Source organism: Psittacula echo (assembly GCF_963264785.1).
Source record: "Psittacula echo genome assembly, chromosome: 29".
In the NCBI taxonomy this organism is placed as follows: Eukaryota; Metazoa; Chordata; class Aves; order Psittaciformes; family Psittacidae; genus Psittacula; species Psittacula echo.
Genome location: NC_137764.1, coordinates 315,870 through 336,518, shown reverse-complemented (window position 1 = coordinate 336,518; position 20,649 = coordinate 315,870). Strand labels below are relative to the sequence as shown.

The following is a 20,649-nucleotide window of genomic DNA, read 5'->3' as shown; positions in this document are numbered from 1 at the left end:
ATCCCCACTGATCCCCCCATATTCCCATTGATCCCCCCATATCCCCACTGATCCCCCCATATCCCCATTGATCCCCCCATATTCCCATTGATCCCCCCATATCCCCACTGATCCCCCCATATCCCCACTGATCCCCCCATATCCCCACTGATCCCATTCACCCCCTTGCCCCCATTCATCCCGTTCCCCCATAGCCCCCATTCACCCCCACTGACCCCGCCCGCCGCCTCTCCCCGCGCAGGCGCAGGAGGCCGCTCACGCCGCCGCCGTTCTCCTCCTGGCCGAGCCCTTCTCCCGCCCGGCCCCGTTCGACTTCGGGACGCAGCGCACGGCGCGGGGGGTGCGGGCCCTGCTGCGGCCGCTGCTGCGGCACCGCCTGGCCCCGCCACCGGAGCCTTCCTATGCCCTGCACCGGAAACTCGCCGGGGCCTTCCTCTGCTGCGCCCGCCTCAGGGGCCGCGTCCGGTGCCGAGCCCTCTTCCTGCGCCTGCACCGGAGCTACTGGCAAGGCCGAACCCCCCCGCAATAAACAATGGGACCGGCCCGAGCGGGGCATGCGCAGAGGGCGGGGGTACCATGGGGAGGGGAAAGGGAGGGGTAGAGGCGGAGCGTACCATGGGGAGGGGAAGAGGGGGGGTTCAATTGGTGGGGTCTTAGTTAATTGGGGGTCCCCGTTTAATGGGGGGGGTCCTCGTTAATGGGGGGTCCCCACTTAATTGATGGGGTCTTGGTTAATTGGGGGGGTCTTGGTTAATTGGGATCCCTGTTTAATTGGGGGGGTCCTGATTTATTGGGGGGGTCGAAGGACTCCGACCGGAACCGAGGGGTTCCGAAGGACTCCGAACGAGCCCGACCTGTTCCGAAGGGCTCCGACCGGGACCGAGCGGTGCCGAAGGGCTCCAGCCGGGGCTATGGGGCTATAAGGAGGGACCGGGATGCAGGAGCAGGATTTGGGGATGTGCCATTGGGATGCTGAGGGGCTGGAGCCCGGCTGTTTCCTTATGAACCCCCTGGAGAAGGGGATGCGTCAGCACCGGAATTCCCAAGGATTTGGGGTTCTGCCTGGATCCAGGAGCCATTCCCAGAGGAAGCGATTCCAAGCTCGGGTCCCGGCGGCTTCAGCTCCTCCATTGCTGCATCCCTGGGGGGGTATCAGAACATCCAACCCCATTCCCGATGGGATCCTTTCCCAACCGGATGCCTTGGAGCTGCCATTGGAAGGGGGAAGGGATGGGACCGGGATAACGACGGGATAGGGATGGGATGCGGACGTGATTGGACCACGCCCCTCCCGCCCGCGTCACGTGGCACGGTGACGCCGGCGCGTCCCCCGTCACGTGGCGTGGCGGCGTCTTTCCCCTCCCGCGTCACGTGCCTCCGGGGTCGGCCAATGCGGCGCGGCGGGCGGTGTCACGTGACATGGGGAGCGCCAAGATGGCGCAGGCCGGGAAGGAGCAGGAGGCGCTGCAGCTCCTGGCCGAGGCCGACCGGAAGCTCCGTGGGTCCCGCTCGTTCCTGGCGGGGCTCTTCGGGTGCGAACCGGGCCCAATGGGGGCCTAATGGGGTGCAGGGGGGCTGTAATGGGAGTCTATGGGGGTCAACGGGGGCCAATGGGCTCTAATGGGGGTCTATAGGGGTGCAGGGGGGCTGTAATGGGAGTCTATGGGGGTCAATGGGGGCCAATGGGCTCTAATGGGGGTCTATAGGGGTGCAGGGGGGCTGTAATGGGAGTCTATGGGGGTCAGTGGGGGCCAATGGGCTCTAATGGGGGTCTATAGGGGTGCAGGGGGGCTGTAATGGGAGTCTATGGGGGTCAATGGGGGCCAATGGGCTCTAATGAGGGTCTATAGGGGTGCAGGGGGGCTGTAATGGGAGTCTATGGGGGTCAGTGGGGGCCAATGGGCTCTAATGGGGGTCTATAGGGGTGCAGGGGGGCTGTAATGGGAGTCTATGGGGGTCAGTGGGGGCCAATGGGCTCTAATGGGGGTCTATAGGGGTGCAGGGGGGCTGTAATGGGAGTCTATGGGGGTCAATGGGGGCCAATGGGCTCTAATGGGGGTCTATAGGGGTGCAGGGGGGCTGTAATGGGAGTCTATGGGGGTCAGTGGGGGCCAATGGGCTCTAATGGGGGTCTATAGGGGTGCAGGGGGGCTGTAATGGGAGTCTATGGGGGTCAACGGGGGCCAATGGGCTCTAATGGGGGTCTATAGGGGTGCAGGGGGGCTGTAATGGGAGTCTATGGGGGTCAACGGGGGCCAATGGGCTCTAATGAGGGTCTATAGGGGTGCAGGGGGGCTGTAATGGGAGTCTATGGGGGTCAACGGGGGCCAATGGGCTCTAATGGGGGTCTATAGGGGTGCAGGGGGGCTGTAATGGGAGTCTATGGGGGTCAGTGGGGGCCAATGGGCTCTAATGGGGGTCTATAGGGGTGCAGGGGGGCTGTAATGGGAGTCTATGGGGGTCAACGGGGGCCAATGGGCTCTAATGGGGGTCTACAGGGGTGCAGGGGGGCTGTAATGGGAGTCTGTGGGGGTCAATGGGGGCCAATGGGCTCTAATAGGGGTCTATAGGGGTGCAGGGGGCTGTTATGGGGGCCTGTGGGCTGTAATAAGGGTGTATAGGGGTTCAGGGGCCTGTAATGGGTGTCAATGGGGGCCTATGCGATCTAATAGGGGTCTATAGGGGTGCAGGGGACTGTAATGGGGGTCAATGGGGTCTAAAGGGTGTCAGTGGGGGTCTAATGGCCTCCAATGGGCTGTAATAGGGGTCTATAGGGGTGCAGGGGGCTGTAATGGGAGTCTATGGGGTCTAATGGGTGTCAGTGGGGGTCTAATGGGGGCCTATAGGGGTGGAGGGGGCTGTAACGGGGGTCAGTGGGGGTCTATGGGGGTGCAGGGCACTGTAATGGGTGTCAATGGGGGTCTGTGGGGCTCTAATGGGGACCTATAGGGGTGCAGGGGCCTTTAATGGGTGTCAATGGGGCTCTATAGGGGTTCAGTGGGGCTCTATAGGAGCTCAATTGGAATCTATGGCCTATAGGGGTCAATGAGGCTCTATAGAGATTCAATAGGGCCCTACAGGGGTTCAATGGGGCCCTGTAGGGGTGCACTGGGGCTCTATAGGGGCCCTATAGCGGGTCAGTGGGGTTCCATAGGAGCTGCAGAGCCCTCAACGCTTCCACGTTTAAGCCCATCTCCCCCCTGCTTTCCCATGGGATCCACTCCCCCCCCTCAATTCCCATTCCCATTGGATCCCCCCCCCTCAATTCCCATTCCCATTGGATCCCCCCCCCAATTCCCATTCCCATTGGATCCCCCCCCCAATTCCCATTCCCATTGGATCCCCCCCCCAATTCCCATTCCCATTGGATCCCCCCCCCCCAATTCCCATTCCCATTGGATCCCCCCCCCAATTCCCATCCCCATTCCCATTGGATCCCCTCCCCAATTCCCATCCCCATTCCCATTGGATCCCCCCCCCAATTCCCATCCCCATTCCCATTGGATCCCCCCCCCAATTCCCATCCCCATTCCCATTGGATCCCCTCCCCAATTCCCATCCCCATTCCCATTGGATCCCCTCCCCAATTCCCATCCCCATTCCCATTGGATCCCCATTCCCATTGGATCCCCCCTCCATTCCCTTCCCTTCCAGCGGCAATTCCCGGATCGAGGAAGCCTGCGACATCTACGCCCGCGCCGCCAACATGTTCAAGATGGCCAAGAACTGGAGCGGTGCGTCGGCATTCCCGAGCCCCGCGCCATTCCCAATGGGAATTCCCATTGGGAATAACCCCCCTCCCCCCCCGCTATTCCAGCCGCCGGGAATGCCTTCTGCCAAGCGGCCCAGCTCCACCTGCAGCTGCAGAGCAAGCACGACGCCGCCACCAGCTTCGTGGATGCCGGGAATGCCTTCAAAAAGGCAGATCCGCAAGGTAAAAACCGGGAATTCCGTCCCCTTTTCCATAGGGAGCTTTCCCATCCGGCCCCTTTTGTGCGGATCCAATGGGATTTGGCCCCTGGGCGTGAAGGTTTCTGCTTTCTGGGGTGTGATCCCTGCGTTCGGTGAGGGTTGGGAATGGGCCAATTCCAGGCGGGAATCCCGATGGAGAGCAGGTGGTTGGAGGCGGAGGGTTTGGGTTGTGATTCCGGCTTGGATCGCGCCTGGCTTGGCTCCCGGCTGGGAGCAGCTGTTGGGATGGAGGCATTCCAATGGGATGGAGGCATTCCAATGGGATGGAGGCATTCCGATTGGATGGAGGCATTCCGATGGGATGGAGGCATTCCAATGGGATGGAGGCATTCCGATGGGATGGAGGCATTCTGATTGGATGGAGGCATTCCGATTGGATGGAGGCATTCCGATGGGATGGAGGCATTCCAATGGGATGGAGGCATTCCAATGGGATGGAGGCATTCTGATTGGATGGAGGCATTCCAATGGGATGGAGACATTCCAATGGGATGGAGGCATTCTGATTGGATGGAGGCATTCCAATGGGATGGAGGCATTCCAATGGGATGGAGGCATTCTGATTGGATGGAGGCATTCTGATTGGATGGAGGCATTCCAACGGGATGAAGTCATTCCAACGGGATGAAGTCATTCCAATGGGATGGAGCCATTCCAATGGGATGGAGCTGTTCCGATTGGATGGAACCATTCTGATTGGACGGAGTCATTCCAAAGGGATAAAGTCATTCCAAAGGGATGGAGCCTTTCCAAAGGGATGAAGTCATTCCAATGGGATGTAGCTATTCCGATGGGATGAAGTCATTCCAATGGGATGGAGCCGTTCCGATTGGATGGAGCTATTCCAATTGGATGCAGTCTTTCCAAGAGGATGGAGCCATTCCAGGCTTATGGAGCAGCCTCTCGGCCTGGTGGCTCCGGTTCCAAGTTGGGGTATCCCAAAGTGGGGAATGGGATCTAAGCTTTGCCATTCCCACCAAGCTATCCCGGTATTCCCGCTCCCCAGGTCCCTTTGGGATAACCCATGGAATCCCAAGGGATCCTCGCTGGGATCTGGCATTTGGCTGCAGCAATTCCCAATGGGAATGGGAAGGCTGCGGCACCTTGGGATGCACATTCCCAGCCGGAGCCACGGATGGATGGGGAATCATGGAATGCTGCGGGATGAAGCTCCTCCACATCCAGCCCATTCCAATGGATTCCATTGGATGTCAGTGGCGCTGGAGCATCCCAAGCTTCTCCATTCATCCCAGTGTTCCATAGGGAAGAGCTTCCCATTATCCCCTCCATCCCTTCCCGTTTGGAAGCTCCTCCTCATCCCAACATTCCATGCCCATTCCCAAGCCCTTTTCCTGGTCTTTCCCCCATCCCAAGCCCTCAGCCCCCCCCTTCCCTCCCTTCCTTTTCCTTGTATCCCCAATGGACTTCCAGAAGCCGGGATAAGGGCTGGATCCATTGGGATCTGCTCTTGATCCCTACAGAGGCCATCAACTGCTTGCTGCGCGCCATTGAGATCTACACGGACATGGTGAGTGCTTTTCCAGGCCCGCATCCAGCGGGAATGCCGCTCCGGAGGCGGCATTCCCGGTATCCCGCTGCTTCCAGGGCCGCTTCACCATCGCTGCCAAGCACCACGTCTCCATAGCCGAGATCTACGAGGCGGAGCTGGTGGATATCGAGAAAGTAAGGAAAAGTTGGGAATGCTGCGGGATGGGCCCGAAATCCCGGCTTGGATTCCAAAGGGAAGCGCCCGCGAATCCCAGCTTTGGGCCCAAAAGGGAAGGTTGGGATTGGAGCCGGGTTGGGATTGGAATTCCAGGTCCATGGGGATGAGCCGGATCATCCCAAGCATTCCCGCTGTTGGGAATTCCGGCCCCGGGTGAAGTCAGGGCTCTTCTCCATGTTATTCCCAGTGAAATTCCAGCTCCCGGGAATAACCCTCAAGGGGGATCCCGCCATTCCCAGAGGAGCTGCTGGGAGAGTCAGGGCTGGGATTTGTCCTCAGGGAATAACATCGGGAATTGCTCTTAGGGATTAAATGGTGGGATTTATCCTTATGGGATAACAGTGTTGTTCCCTAAGGGCAGTTCCCGATGTTATTCCCTAAGGATAAATCCCAACCTTTAATTCCTAAGGGAATTCCTAATGTTATTCCAGAAGGAAAAATCCCAACATCATTCCCCAAGGGCAATTCCCAATGTTATTCCATAAGGGCAATTCCCATTAGGATTAAAGGATTAAATGTTGGGATTTGCTCTCCGGGAATAACGTTGGGAATTCCCTTAGGAATGAAAGGCTGGGATTTATCCTTAGGGAATAACATTGGGATTTTTCCTTCTGGAATAACATTGGGAATTCCCTTAGGAATGGAAGGTTGGGATTTATCTGTAGGGAATAACATTGGGATTTTTCCTTCTGGAATAACATTGGGAATTCCCTTAGGAATGGAAGGTTGGGATTTATCTGTAGGGAATAACATTGGGATTTTTCCTTCTGGAATAACATTGGGAATTCCCTTAGGAATGGAAGGTTGGGATTTATCCGTAGGGAATAACATTGGGAATTGCCCGCTCAATGTCAGCCTTTGCCCTTGGGAACGCCGCCGGAGCGGTGGCTCCCTTCCCATTCCCGCCCTGGCTCCGCATGGAGCTCCGGCGGCCGCTCCATAGGGAAGCGCTTGGGATTGCTCCAGCCCTTCCCGTGCTTTTCCAGGCCATCGCCCACTACGAGCAGGCAGCGGATTATTACCGGGGGGAGGAATCCAACAGGTGGGAATTGCGGGAATGCCGGAGCCGCGCGATTCCCGACGCGATTCCCAATGCGCAAGCGCCCTTTTTGGGGGGGGGGGGGGTTGGGAGTTGCTGCTCTCCTGCCATTCCCGTGGGATTCTGCACCGGGAAGGGGCTGGCGGCGTTCCCGAGGCCTGGAATCTCTGCCCCTGCTGTGGAGGGGGCTGGGAGGGGTCTGCAATGGGGCAGTGGGGGGTTCCTGGTGGAGAGCGGCATTCCCAGTATCCCTGGTATTCCCAGCGTTCCCGGTATTCCCAGTATTCCCAGCATCCCCCGCATTACCAGTATTCCCAGCATTCCTGGTATTTCAACATCCCTGGCATTCCCAGCATCCCCAGTATTCCCAGCATTCCCAGTATCCCTGGTATTCCCGGTATTCCCAGTATTCCCAGCATCCCGTGCATTGCCGGTATTCCCAGTATCTCTGGTATTCCCAGCATCCCCTACATTACCGGTATTCCCAGCATCCCCGGGATTCCCAGCATTCCCAGTATTCCCAGTATCCCTGGTATTCCCGGCATTCCCAGCGTTCCCGCTATTCCCAGTATTCCCGGCATTCCCGCTATTCCCGCAGCTCGGCCAACAAGTGCCTGCTGAAGGTGGCCACGTACGCGGCGCAGCTGGAGCAGTACCCGCGCGCCCTCGACATCTACGAGCAGGTGGGGACGGGAGCGGCCCCATTCCCGGCAATGGGAATGAGGCTCATCCCCTTCCTTCCCATCCCCATCCCATCCCCATCCCCATCCCCATCCCCATCCCCATCCCATCCCCATCCCCTTCCTTCCCATCCCCATCCCCATCCCCATCCCAATCCCATCCCCATCCCCTTCCTTCCCATCCCCATCCCATCCCCATCCCCATCCCCATCCCATCCCCATCCCCATCCCCATCCCCATCCCATCCCCATCCCCATCCCCATCCCATCCCATCCCCATCCCATCCCCATCCCATCCCCATCCCATCCCCATCCCATCCCCATCCCCTTCCTTCCCATCCCCATCCCATCCCCATCCCATCCCCATCCCATCCCCATCCCATCCCCATCCCCATCCCCATCCCATCCCCATCCCCATCCCATCCCCATCCCCATCCCAATCCCATCCCCATCCCCTTCCTTCCCATCCCCATCCCATCCCCATCCCATCCCCATCCCCATCCCATCCCCATCCCATCCCATCCCCATCCCCATCCCATCCCCTTCCATTCCCCTTCCCATCCCCTTCCCATCCCCTGCTCCATGACCTGTGCCCACACTGTCTCCATGGTATCGCATGGTATTCCTATGATATCCGGATGGTCTTCTTGTAATATCCCAATGGTATTCCCATGGTATTCCTATGATATCACTACGGTATTCCCATGGGATTCTTATGATATCCCTATGGTATTCCCATGGTATGTCGTGGTATTCCCATCATATTCCCATGGTATGCCTATGATATTCTCTATGGTATTCCCAGGTATTCCATGGTATCCCTATGGTATTTGTATGGTATTCCCATAGTATTGCTATGATATCCATATAATATCCCCATGGGATTCTTATGATATCCCTATAGTATTCCCTAGGTATTTCTTATGATATCCCTATAATATCCCTATGGTATTCCATGGTATTACTATGATATTCCTATGGTACCTCTATGATATTCCCATGGTATCTCTGTGATATTCCCATGGTATCCCCATGATATCCCCATGGTATCCCTATGGCATTCCCACAGCATTCCCTGCTATCCCTATGGCATTCCCATGGCATTCCCTGCTATGCCTACGGCATTCCCATGGCATTCCCTGCTATATCCCTATGGCATTCCTACGGCATTCCCTGCTATATCCCTATGGCATTCCCACGGCATTCCCTGCTATATCCCTATGGCATTCCCTGCTATATCCCTATGGCATTCCCACGGCATTCCCTGCTATATCCCTATGGCATTCCCTGCTATATCCCTACGGCATTCCCACGGCATTCCCTGCTATATCCCTACGGCATTCCCTGCTATATCCCTACGGCATTCCCACGGCATTCCCTGCTATATCCCTACGGCATTCCCACGGCATTCCCTGCTATATCCCTACGGCATTCCCACGGCATTCCCTGCTATATCCCTACGGCATTCCCACGCCATTCCCTGCTATATCCCTACGGCATTCCCACGGCATTCCCTGCTATATCCCTACGGCATTCCCACGCCATTCCCTGCTATATCCCTACGGCATTCCCACGGCATTCCCTGCTATATCCCTATGGCATTCCCTGCTATATCCCTACGGCATTCCCACGCCATTCCCTGCTATATCCCTACGGCATTCCCTGCTATATCCCTACGGCATTCCCACGCCATTCCCTGCTATATCCCTTCGGCATTCCCACGGCATTCCCGCAGGTGGCGGCCGCAGCCATGGACTCCCCCCTGCTCAAGTACAGCGCCAAGGAGCACTTCTTCAGGGCCGCGCTCTGCCACTTCTGCATCGATGCCCTCAACGCCAAGGTACCCCCCGGGGCACATCCGGCCTCATCCCGCTCCTTATCCCGGTCCTCATCCCGCTCCCACCCATCCCTTGTGCTCCTCATCCCGCTCCTTATCCCGGTCCTCATCCCGCTCCCACCCATCCCTTGTGCTCCTCATCCCGCTCCTCATCCCAGTCCTCATCCCGCTCCCACCCATCCCTTGTGCTCCTCATCCCGCTCCTTATCCCAGTCCTCATCCCGCTCCCACCCATCCCTTGTGCTCCTCATCCCGCTCCTCATCCCGGTCCTCATCCTGGTCCCCATCCATCCATTGTGCTCCTTATCCTCATCCTGGTCCTCACCCCCATCCATGCCTTGTGTTCCTCATCCCGGTCCCCATCCCGCTCCCCATCCATGCCTTGTGTTCCTCATCCCGGTCCCCATCCCGCTCCCCATCCATCCCTTGTGTTCCTCATCCCGGTCCCCATCCCGCTCCCCATCCATCCCTTGTGTTCCTCATCCCGGTCCCCATCCCGCTCCCCATCCATCCCTTGTGTTCCTCATCCCGGTCCCCATCCCGCTCCCCATCCATCCCTTGTGTTCCTCATCCCGGTCCCCATCCCGCTCCCCATCCATCCCTTGTGTTCCTCATCCCGGTCCCCATCCCACTCCCCATCCATCCCTTGTGTTCCTCATCCCGGTCCCCATCCCGCTCCCCATCCATGCCTTGTGTTCCTCATCCCGGTCCCCATCCCGCTCCCCATCCATGCCTTGTGTTCCTCATCCCAGTCCCCATCCCGCTCCCCATCCATGCCTTGTGTTCCTCATCCCGGTCCCCATCCATGCCTTGTGTTCCTCATCCCGCTCCCCATCCCGCTCCCCATCCATGCCTTGTGTTCCTCATCCCGGTCCCCATCCATGCCTTGTGTTCCTCATCCCGGTCCCCATCCCACTCCCCATCCATGCCTTGTGTTCCTCATCCCGCTCCCCATCCCGCTCCCCATCCATGCCTTGTGTTCCTCATCCCGCTCCCCATCCCACTCCCCATCCATGCCTTGTGTTCCTCATCCCGGTCCCCATCCCGCTCCCCATCCATGCCTTGTGTTCCTCATCCCGGTCCCCATCCCGCTCCCCATCCATGCCTTGTGTTCCTCATCCCAGTCCCCATCCCGCTCCCCATCCATGCCTTGTGTTCCTCATCCCGGTCCCCATCCATGCCTTGTGTTCCTCATCCCGCTCCCCATCCCGCTCCCCATCCATGCCTTGTGTGCATCATCCCGGTCCCCATCCATCCCTCCTCCATTCCCACTTTCCCTCCCTCTGCCCCAGCTCGCCGTGCAGAAGTACGAGGAGATGTTCCCAGCCTTTTCCGACTCCCGGGAATGCAAACTCCTCAAGGTGAGCCCCCCCCCATATCCCACCCTTCCCAATTCCAGCCTTTGGGAATACTGCCCCCACCCCTTCCCTTCCCCTCCTCTCTTGCAGAAGCTCCTGGAAGCCCACGAGGAGCAGAACGCGGACGGATACACGGACGCGGTGGGTCCATCGCCGGCATTCCCGCAGCCGGGAATCAGCCGCGGCCATTCCCACTTCCCGCTTCCCATTCCCAGGTTAAGGAATACGACTCCATCTCCCGCCTGGACCAGTGGCTCACCACCATGCTGCTCCGCATCAAGAAGAGCATCCAAGGCGAGGAGGAGGATCTGCGCTAGGACCCTCCCGGCATTCCCAGTATTCCCAATGCCATTCCCAATGCCTGGAATTCCCAGCCCCCCCCCCCCCAGCTGCACCTATTTAATGGGCTTCCCCTATTCCTGCCCTTTGGAATGGGCCCCTCTGGATCCAATGGGGGGGGAGGAAGAGGGATGCTGCTCCATGGGGCAGGGGCTCTCCTGCCTGTATCCCTCTTCCCAAAGGCAAATAAAGCGGAGCATGAGCGGATCCTGCCCCACACATGGGGGGGGGAAAGGAACCCCTCTGACCCCCAAGTCCCTGCCCCACACATGGGGGGGGAAAGGAACCCCTCTGACCCCCAAGTCCCTGCCCCACACATGGGGGGGGGAAAGGAACCCCTCTTGCCCCACACATGGCGGGGGGGCAGGGACCACGCTCCTGCCCCCCATCCCCATGGTCCCTGCTGGTCCCCATCGCGGCCCCTTAGCCCCGCCCCTTCCCTAAGGCCACGCCCACACGGGGCGGAGCTACCATTGAGTGGGCGTGGTCATAGCACGGCCTCGTCCAATGAGCGACGTAATATGCAAATGAACGTTGCCTCACTATAGACCTGCCCACAGGGGCCGCCAAAGCTCCGTCCACAATGGGGCGGAGTCACCACGCCCATACGTGGGCGGGGCCTCCCAGTCACCCAATCAGATTCTCTCCTAGAACGCCCCTCCCACAAGTGGGAGGAGCCTCTGTTCGCTCCTCCAATAGGCTGTGCCCTCACCGCTCCGCCCACAAGTGGGCGGTGCCTCCCCTCAGGCCGCTGCGCGGCGCAGGCCGCGGCCGGGCCTGGTCCCGGTGCCGGTGCCCCCGTTCCCCGTTCGTTCCACGTTACCGGTTCCCGGTGCCCGATGGCGCTGCCCGGGCGCTGCCCGCTGGCCGAGGACAGCTTCAGCCGCCTGAGCTCGCAGAGTAACGTGTACGGGCTGGCGGCGCTGCCGGCAGGGGAAGGCCCCGGCGGGCTGCTGGCGGCCGCGCTCAAGGGCAAGGTCATTCACTTCCGGTACCACGAGCTGCAGCGGCGCATGCGCCCGCTGGCCAGCGAGCTCCAGTTCACCTACATCCCGGGTCAGCGGGGGTCAGAGGTCACCTACAGGGGCCTATGGGTGTCTATAGGGTGGCTATGGGTGTCTATAGGTGTATAGGGTCTATAGGTCTATAGGGTATCTGGGGGGGGCTATGTGTGTCTATAGGGTGTCTATGGGTGTCTATGGGGGGGCTGTGGGTGTCTATAGGGTGTCTATGGGTGTCTATAGGGTGTCTGTGGGGGGCTATAGGGTACCTGGGGGGGTCTATGGGTGTCTATAGGGTGTCTGGGTGAGGCTATGGGTGTCTATAGGGCATCTATGGGTCTCTATTGGGTGTCGGGGGGGGGCTATGGGTGTCTATAGGGTGGCTATGGGTGTCTATAGGGTATGTGGGGGGGGCTATGTGTGTCTATAGGGTGTCTATGGGTGTCTATAGAGTGTCTATGGGTGTCTGGGGGGGGGCTATGGGTGTCTATAGGGCATCTATGGGTGTCTATTGGGTGTCGGGGGGGGCTATGGGTGTCTATAGGGTGGCTATGGGTGTCTATAGGGTGGCTATGGGTGTCTATAGGGCATCTATGGGTCTCTATTGGGTGTCGGGGGGGGGCTATGGGTGTCTATAGGGTGGCTATGGGTGTCTATAGGGTATCTGGGGGGGGCTATGTGTGTCTATAGGGTGTCTATGGGTGTCTATAGGGTGTCTATGGGTGTCTGTGGGGGGGGCTATGGGTGTCTATAGGGTGGCTATGGGTGTCTATAGGGTATCTGGGGGGGGCTATGTGTGTCTATAGGGTGTCTATGGGTGTCTATAGGGTGTCTATGGGTGTCTGGGGGGGGCTATGGGTGTCTATAGGGTGTCTATGGGTGTCTATTGGGTGTCGGGGGGGGCTATGGGTGTCTATAGGGTGGCTATGGGTGTCTATAGGGTATCTGGGGGGGGCTATGTGTGTCTATAGGGTGTCTATGGGTGTCTATAGGGTGTCTATGGGTGTCTGGGGGGGGGCTATGGGTGTCTATAGGGTGTCTATGGGTGTCTGTGGGGGGGGCTATGGGTGTCTATAGGGTGGCTATGGGTGTCTATAGGGTATCTGGGGGGGGCTATGTGTGTCTATAGGGTGTCTATGGGTGTCTATAGGGTGTCTATGGGTGTCTGGGGGGGGCTATGGGTGTCTATAGGGTGTCTATAGGGTGTCTATGGGTGTCTGTGGGGGGGGCTATGGGTGTCTATAGGGTGTCTATAGGGTGTCTATGGGTGTCTGGGGAGGGCTATGGGTGTCTCTGTGTTTCTATGGGGCATCTATGTGTCTCTATGGGGTCTCTATGGGGTGTCTGTGGGGTCTCTGTGGGGCTCTATGGGTTCTCTGTGGGTCTCTATGGGGTGTCTGTGGGGTCTCTATGGAGTGTATATGGGGCTCTATGGGTCTCTGTGTGTTTTTATGGGGTCCCTATGGGTCTCTGTGTGGTCCCTATTGGTCTCTATGGGGTCTCTATGGGTCTCTGTGGGTCTCTATGGTCTCTATGGGGTCCCTATGGGGTGGCTGCTCCCCGCTGACCCCCCCCATGCCTGCAGTGGATGCTGAGATCGTCTCCATCGATTCCTTCCCCAAGTCCCCCCCCCAGCGCGGGCTCGTCGTGGGCATCACCTTCATCAAGGTACCCCATAGAGCCCCATAGATCCCATAGACGCCATAGAGCCCCATAGACACCCCATAGAGCCCTAGAGAGCCCATAGACACCATAGAGCCCCGTAGACCCCCATAGATCTCATAGAGCCCTATAGATCCCATAGACGCCATAGAGCCCCATAGACACCCCATAGAGCCCTAGAGAGCCCATAGGCACCATAAAGCCCCGTAGACCCCCATAGATCTCATAGAGCCCTATAGATCCCATAGACGCCATAGAGCCCCATAGACACCCCATAGAGCCCTAGAGAGCCCATAGGCACCATAAAGCCCCGTAGACCCCCATAGATCTCATAGAGCCCTATAGATCCCATAGACGCCATAGAGCCCCATAGACACCCCATAGACACCCCATAGACCCCATAGAGCCCTATAGACCCCATAGATGCCATAGAGCCCCATAGAGCCCATAGACACCTGTAGACCCCATAGACCTGCATAGAGCGCTATAGACCACGTAGAGCACCACAGACACCCCATAGAGCCCCTAGAGACCCCATAGACGCCCATAGACCCCATAGACACCCCATAGAGCCCCATAGCCCCCCCCATGCTCACTGCACCCCCCCAGGACTCCGGGGACAAGCCCAGCCCCTTCCTCAACATCTACTGTGACTACGAGCCCGGCTCCGAGTACGACCTCGACTGTGTGGCCCGTGAGTGGGGTTAGGGGCTCAGTTTGGGTCATTTTGGGGGGTTTTGGGGTGATCTGGGGGGGGGGTTAGGGGGGTTTTGGGGTGCCCCCCCCCATCTTTCTCCTCTCTTCCCCCCCCAGAGAGTTGCCTCAACCTGGAGCTGCAGTTCACCCCCTTCCAGCTCTGCCACGCCGAGTGCGTCCCCCCATCCTGTATCCTATATCCCGTATTCCGTATCCTGTATTCTGTATTCCATAGCCTATATGCTATATCCCATATTCCATATTCCATATCCCATCTCTTGTGTTGCGTATTCTATATGCTATATCCCATATTCCATAGTCCATATCCCGTCTCTTGTGTTCTGTATTCTATATGCTATATCCCATATTACATATGTTGCATGCCATATCTTGTATTCCATATTCTATATCCCGTATCCCATATTCCATATCCTGTATCCCATATCCTGTATTCCGTATTCTAAATCCCATATTCAACATCCAATGTCCCATATCATATATCCCGTATTGCATACCCGCTATCCCATATGCTGTATTCTGTATCCCGTATCTTATATGCTATGTCCCGTATTCCATGTTTTATGTCTTATATCCCATATTCAGCGTTCCATATTCTATATCCCATATCCTGTATGCTATACTGCATATTTCGTATTCTGTATCTCGTATCCCATACTTTATGTCATATATCCCATATTCAATATCCGGTATCCCATATCCTGTATCTTATATCCCATATTTGATATCCGTTATCCCATATCACATATCTTATATCCCGTATTCCATATCCCATAATCCATATCATATGTTTCATACTGCATATCCAATATCCCATACACCATATCCAATATTCCATACATCATATTCGGTATCCAGTATTCCATATTTTATATCTGTTATCCCATATTCCATATCCTATATCCCATTTTTCATTATTCCTTATCCCATATTCTATATCCCCTTTTCTATATTCCATATCCCATATCTCATATCCCACATTGCGTATCCTATACCCCATGTCCCATATCCTATATCCGATCTTTATCATCCCATATCCCATACCCTATATCCCGTATCCAGGGTTCGGAGCGGTGACCGCCTCGAGACCGTTTTCCTGCTCAGTGGCAATGACCCGGCCGTGCACCTCTACAAGGAGGTGAGAGCATCCCTGCTCCTTCCCCTTCCCCTTCCTCTTCTCCTATTCCCCCCTTCCCCCCCCTTCCCCCCCCTTCCCCCCCCTTCCCCCCTTCCCCCCCTTTTCCCCCCCTTTTGCCCTCCTTTTCCCCCCCTTTCCCCCCCTTTCCCCCCTTTCCCCCCCTTTTCCCCTCCTTTTCCCCCCTTCCCCCCTTTCCCCCCCTTTTCCCCTCCTTTTCCCCCCCTTCCCCCCTTTCCCCCCCTTTCCCCCCCTTTCCCCCCTTTCCCCCCCTTTTCCCCTCCTTTCCCCCCCCTTTCCCCCCTTCCCCCCCTTTCCCCCCCTTTCCCCCCCTTTTCCCCCCCTTTTCCTCCCCTTTCCCCCCATTTTCTCCCCCTTTTCCCCCTCTTTTCTCACCCTTTCCCCCCCAGAATTCCAGCTCACACCAGTTTGAGGAGCAGCCCATCCAGCGCCTCTTCCCGGAGCTCCAGGACCTTCCCAGCAAGTACAGCAGGAACCGGGAATGGGGGGAATAATGGAAGCTTCCCTCCCCATTCCCCCCCATTCCCTCCCCATTCCCCCCCATTCCCTCCCTATTCCCCCCCATTCCACCCCCATTCCCTCCCCATTCCCCCCCATTCCCACCCCCATTCCCCCCCATTCCACCCCCATTCCCCCCCATTCCCCCCCCATTCCCTCCCCATTCCCCCCATTCCCCCCATTCCCCCCATTCCACCCCCGTTCCCTCCCCATTCCCCCCCATTCCCACCTCCATTCCCACCTCCATTTCCCCCCCCATTCCCCCTCCATTCCCACCCCCATTCCCCCTCCATTCCCACCTCCATTCCCCCCCCATTTCCCCCCCCATTCCCCCTCCATTCCCACCCCCATTCCCCCTCCATTCCCACCCCCATTTCCCCCCCCCATTTCCCACCCCTATTCCCCCCTCATTCCCACCCCATTCCCTTCCAGTGTCCTGTGGCTCCATGTCCTGACCCTTCCCGGTGCCGCTTCCCATCGGATCACGGCCTTTGGCTGCCAGAGCGGCCACGTCCGCGTCGCCCGCGTGGACCAGAGCGGCCCCAGTGAGTCCCAGTGGGAATTCCCACTGTTGGGAATCCTGCCGGCTCCATGGCACCCCCAGGGCTTGGCTTCCTGGTGTCATTCCCACCGCTGGGAATGCCGCCCTGGAGCCTGATCCCGGCTCCGCAGCGGTTCTGCAGAGCTGGAGCATCCAACAGGATGGGCCCATCTCCAAGGTCCTGGTGTTCCCGCTGCCGCCAGAGCCGGATCCCGACACTTCCGGACGGGGTAAGCCCCGTCCTGGCCATTCCCAGGCTTTTCCTGCCGATCCCGGCTCTTCCTCATCCTCCTCTTCCTCATTCCCATAGGAGATGCCACAGCGGAGCCGTGCTTCAGTGTCCTGGTGGCCAGTACCATGGAGCTCAGCGTGGTCTATAGGTACCAGCATCATTCCCATTCCAAATCCCATCATCCTTCCCTTTCCATCCCCATCATCCTCCTCCTCCCCATCCCATCCCCATCCTCTCCATCCCATCCCCATCCTCCCCATCCCATCCCCATCCTCTCCATCCCATCCCCATCCTCTCCATCCCATCCCCATCCTCTCCATCGCATTCCCTCCTCTCCATCGCATTCCCTCCTCTCCATCCCATTCCCTCCTCTCCATCCCATCCCCATCCTCTCCATCCCATCCCCATCCTCTCCATCCCATCCCCATCCTCTCCATCCCATTCCCTCCTCTCCATCCCATTCCCTCCTCTCCATCCCATTCCCTCCTCTCCATCCCATCCCCATCCTCTCCATCCCATCCCCATCCTCTCCATCCCATCCCCATCCTCTCCATCCCATCCCCATCCTCTCCATCCCATCCCCATCCTCTCCATCCCATTCCCTCCTCTCCATCCCATCCCCATCCTCTCCATCCCATCCCCATCCTCTCCATCGCATTCCCTCCTCTCCATCCCATTCCCTCCTCTCCATCCCATTCCCTCCTCTCCATCCCATCCCCATCCTCTCCATCCCATCCCCATCCTCTCCATCCCATCCCCATCCTCTCCATCCCATTCCCTCCTCTCCATCCCATTCCCTGTCCCCTGCATCCCATTCCCTCCTCTCCATCCCATCCTCATCCTCCCCATCCCATTCCCTCCTCCCCATCCCATCCCCATCCTCTCCATCCCATCCCCACCATCCCATTCCCATCTCTCCATCCCCATTCCCCCCTTTCCCTAGGGATGTGCTGAGCCGGGGCCTGACGGAGCAGTGCCCATTGCCAGGCAGTGACCTCCACGACAGCGTCCTCTGCGCCCTCACCCCGGACCTGGACTTCGATGGGCACCCAGAGGTGCTGCTGGGCACCTATGGCCAGGTCAGGATGGGATCGGGATGGGAACAGGGATGCTCCTCTTCCCGTTTGGTTTTCCGTTGTTTCCGGGTTGTTTCCCACTTGTTTCCTGCTGGTTTCCCAGTGGATTCCCAGGTTTTTCCTTGTTGATTCCCAGTTGCTTGTTTCCTGGATGTTTCCTGGTGGTTTCCCAATGGATTCCCCATTGTTTCCGGGTTGCTTCCCAGTCATTTCCTAGTGGTTTCCTAATGGCTTCCCAGTTGCTTCCCACTTGTTTCCTGGTTGCTTCCCAGTCATTTCCTCATTGTTTCCTGGTTGGTTCCTGGTCATTTTCCACTGGTTTCCCAGTCGTTTCCTTGTGGTTTCCCAATGGTTTTCCCAGTTGTTCCTTGTTATTTCCTGGACATCTCCTCATGGTTTCCCCATTGTATCCCTATTGTTTCCTGGTGGCTTCCCAATGGTTTCCCAGTTGTTTCCCAGTGGATTCCCCATTCCTTCTGGCTTGTTTCCGGGTTGTTTCCCATTGCTTTCCCAGTTGTTTCCCCATTGTTTCCCAGTGGATTCCCAGTTGTTTCCGGGTTGTTTCCCATTGCTTTCCCAGTTGTTTCCCCATTGTTTCCCAGTGGATTCCCAGTTGTTTCCAGGTTGTTTCCCATTGGTTTCCTGATTGTTTACCATTGGTTTCCCAGTTGCTTCCCATGGGTTTTCCAGTTGTTTCCCCATTGTTTCCCAGTGGTTTCCCCATTGTTTCCCATTGCTCTCCCGTTGCTTCCCGCAGGAGCTGCTCTGTTACAAGTATTCCAGAGGGGAATTCCGCCTGCTCTGGTCCCGGCGCTTCCCGAGCCCGCTCCTCTCCCTGCTCTACAGCGACCTCACTGGCGATGGCCTGGCCGAGCTCGCCGTGGTCTGCGTGCGGGGCCTGCATGTGCTGCAGGTCAGGCAGCCCCAAACCAGCCCCCAAACCAGCCCAAACCGGCCCCAAACTGCCCAAAACCGGCCCCAAACTGCCCAAACCCGGCCCCAAACTGCCCAAAACCGGCCCCAAACTGCCCAAACCCAGCCCCAAACTGCCCAAAACCGGCCCCAAACTGCCCAAACCCGGCCCCAAACTGCCCAAACCCGGCCCCAAACTGCCCAAAACCGGCCCCAAACTGCCCAAACCCGGCCCCAAACTGCCCAAACCCGGCCCCAAACTGCCCAAACCCAGCCCCAAACTGCCCAAACCAGCCCCAAACTGCCCAAAACCGGCCCCAAACACCCCAAAACCAGCCCCAAACTGCCCAAACCAGCCCCAAACTGCCCAAACCCGGCTCCAAACTGCCCAAACCAGCCCCAAACTGCCCAAACCAGCCCCAAACTGCCCAAACCAGCCCCAAACTGCCCAAAACCAGCCCCAAACTGCCCAAACCAGCCCCAAACACCCCAAAACCAGCCCCAAAACCAGCCCAAAATCACACAAAACCAGCCCAAAACACCCCAAAACCAGCCCAAAACAGCCCAAAACAGCCCGAACTGCCCCAAAACCAGCCCAAAATAGCCCAAAACACCCCAAAACCAGCCCAAAATAGCCCGAACTGCCCCAAAACCAGCCCAAAATAGCCCAAAACACCCCAAAACCAGCCCAAAATAGCCCAAAACACCCCAAAACCAGCCCAGACCACCCCAAAACCAGCCCAACATACCCCAAACAGCCCAAAACAGCCTAAACCAGCCCATAATAGCCCCAAACAGCCCCAAACCAGCCCGAAACACCCAAACCCCACCCAATCCCTCCCATAGGATCCATCCCATCCTTGGCCCCCGATCCCTCTTCCCTGTTTCTCATCCTGGTTCTTTATCCCATCCCTATCCCGCTCTGATGCTGATACCTGGATCCTGATGCCGTTATCCTGGATCCCGATGCCATTATCCCGGATCCTGATCCTGTTATCCTGTTCTGATGCCGTTATCCTGGATTCCAATGTCATTATCCCGCATCCTGATCCCATTATCCTGTTCTGATGCCATTATCCTGGATTCCGATGCCGTTATCCTGCTTCCTGATCCTTTTTATCCCGGTCCCTGATGCTGCTATCCTGGTTTCTGATGCTGTTATCCCTGTTCCTGCTCCCATTATCCCATTCTGATCCCGTTATCCCTGTTCCTTCTCCCATTATCCCATTCTGATCCCGTTATCCCGGTTCCTGATCCCATTATCCCATTCTGATCCCGTTATCCCTGTTCCTTCTCCCATTATCCCATTCTGATCCCGTTATCCCTCTTCCTTCTGCCATTATCCCATTCTGATCCCGTTATCCCGGTTCCTGATCCCATTATCCCATTCTGATCCCGTTATCTCTGTTCCTGCTCCCATTATCCCATTCTGATCCCGTTATCCCTGTTCCTGCTCCCATTATCCCATTCTGATCCCGTTATCCCTGTTCCTGCTCCCATTATCCCATTCTGATCCCGTTATCCCTGTTCCTGCTCCCATTATCCCGGTTCCTGATCCTGTTCTCCTGCTTCCATCCCCAGCACCGCCTGGAACCGGTCGCTCGCTGTGTCCTGGAGCGGCTCCGGGCGCTCGTGGGGGCCCCCCCCCAATAAACCTGGATCCGGCTCCTCCTGGGGACCCCCCCAAATCCTTTGGGATGGGGCTGGGATGATGGGGGTTGGGGTGGCACGGCCAGGATGGATCCATAGGGAGAATGGGGGGGGGGTCACAGGGGGTCAATGGGGGGGGCATAGGGGTCTATAGGGGGGGTCCATAGAGGGGTCTATGGGGGGGGGTATAGGAGGGTCCGGGAGGTCAAAGGGGTCTATAGGGGGGTCCGGGGGGGGTCTGTGTTGTGCATAGGGAA

The 20,649-nt window shown here is 57.7% G+C and overlaps 2 protein-coding genes across 4 annotated transcripts; both read left to right on the top strand.

Moving 5' to 3' along the window:
* The first annotated feature begins 549 nt into the window (after positions 1 to 549).
* Positions 550 to 11,157, top strand: NAPA (NSF attachment protein alpha). 3 transcript variants are annotated; one of them, XM_080636037.1, is made up of 11 exons: positions 553 to 1,532; positions 3,655 to 3,734; positions 3,818 to 3,934; positions 5,454 to 5,500; positions 5,578 to 5,655; positions 6,685 to 6,740; positions 7,336 to 7,420; positions 9,152 to 9,256; positions 10,546 to 10,614; positions 10,702 to 10,752; positions 10,827 to 11,157. In XM_080636037.1, exons 1-11 carry the CDS (start codon positions 1,420 to 1,422, stop codon positions 10,926 to 10,928), a joined length of 903 nt encoding a protein of 300 aa, XP_080492163.1. In that variant the 5' UTR covers positions 553 to 1,419; the 3' UTR covers positions 10,929 to 11,157. The 3 variants fall into 3 exon arrangements, with proteins under 3 accessions (XP_080492162.1, XP_080492164.1, XP_080492163.1); XM_080636038.1 differs by lacking the exon at positions 6,685 to 6,740 and having other exon boundaries at positions 552 to 1,532; positions 10,827 to 10,968; XM_080636036.1 differs by lacking the exon at positions 6,685 to 6,740 and having other exon boundaries at positions 550 to 1,532; positions 10,702 to 11,157.
* Positions 11,158 to 11,409: 252 nt separating this feature from the next.
* KPTN (kaptin, actin binding protein) lies at positions 11,410 to 20,413 on the top strand. The gene is made up of 11 exons (XM_080636035.1): positions 11,410 to 12,006; positions 13,537 to 13,619; positions 14,223 to 14,307; positions 14,427 to 14,481; positions 15,390 to 15,465; positions 15,873 to 15,946; positions 16,414 to 16,526; positions 16,654 to 16,752; positions 16,833 to 16,902; positions 17,698 to 17,833; positions 18,588 to 20,413. Exons 1-11 carry the CDS (start codon positions 11,790 to 11,792, stop codon positions 19,344 to 19,346), a joined length of 1,767 nt encoding a protein of 588 aa, XP_080492161.1. The 5' UTR covers positions 11,410 to 11,789; the 3' UTR covers positions 19,347 to 20,413.
* Positions 20,414 to 20,649: the final 236 nt, after the last annotated feature.

Coding starts and splice junctions, on each gene's coding strand:
- KPTN (XM_080636035.1), top strand. CDS start 11,790: ATGGCGCTGCCCGGGCGCTGCCCGCTGGCCGAGGACAGCTTCAGCCGC. Junction 14,308..14,426: donor CGACCTCGACTGTGTGGCCC/GTGAGTGGGGTT, acceptor TTCCCCCCCCAG/AGAGTTGCCTCAACCTGGAG. Junction 14,482..15,389: donor TTCCAGCTCTGCCACGCCGA/GTGCGTCCCCCC, acceptor TCCCGTATCCAG/GGTTCGGAGCGGTGACCGCC.
- NAPA (XM_080636036.1), top strand. CDS start 1,420: ATGGGGAGCGCCAAGATGGCGCAGGCCGGGAAGGAGCAGGAGGCGCTG. Junction 5,656..7,335: donor AGCTGGTGGATATCGAGAAA/GTAAGGAAAAGT, acceptor CTATTCCCGCAG/CTCGGCCAACAAGTGCCTGC. Junction 10,615..10,701: donor GGGAATGCAAACTCCTCAAG/GTGAGCCCCCCC, acceptor CCTCTCTTGCAG/AAGCTCCTGGAAGCCCACGA.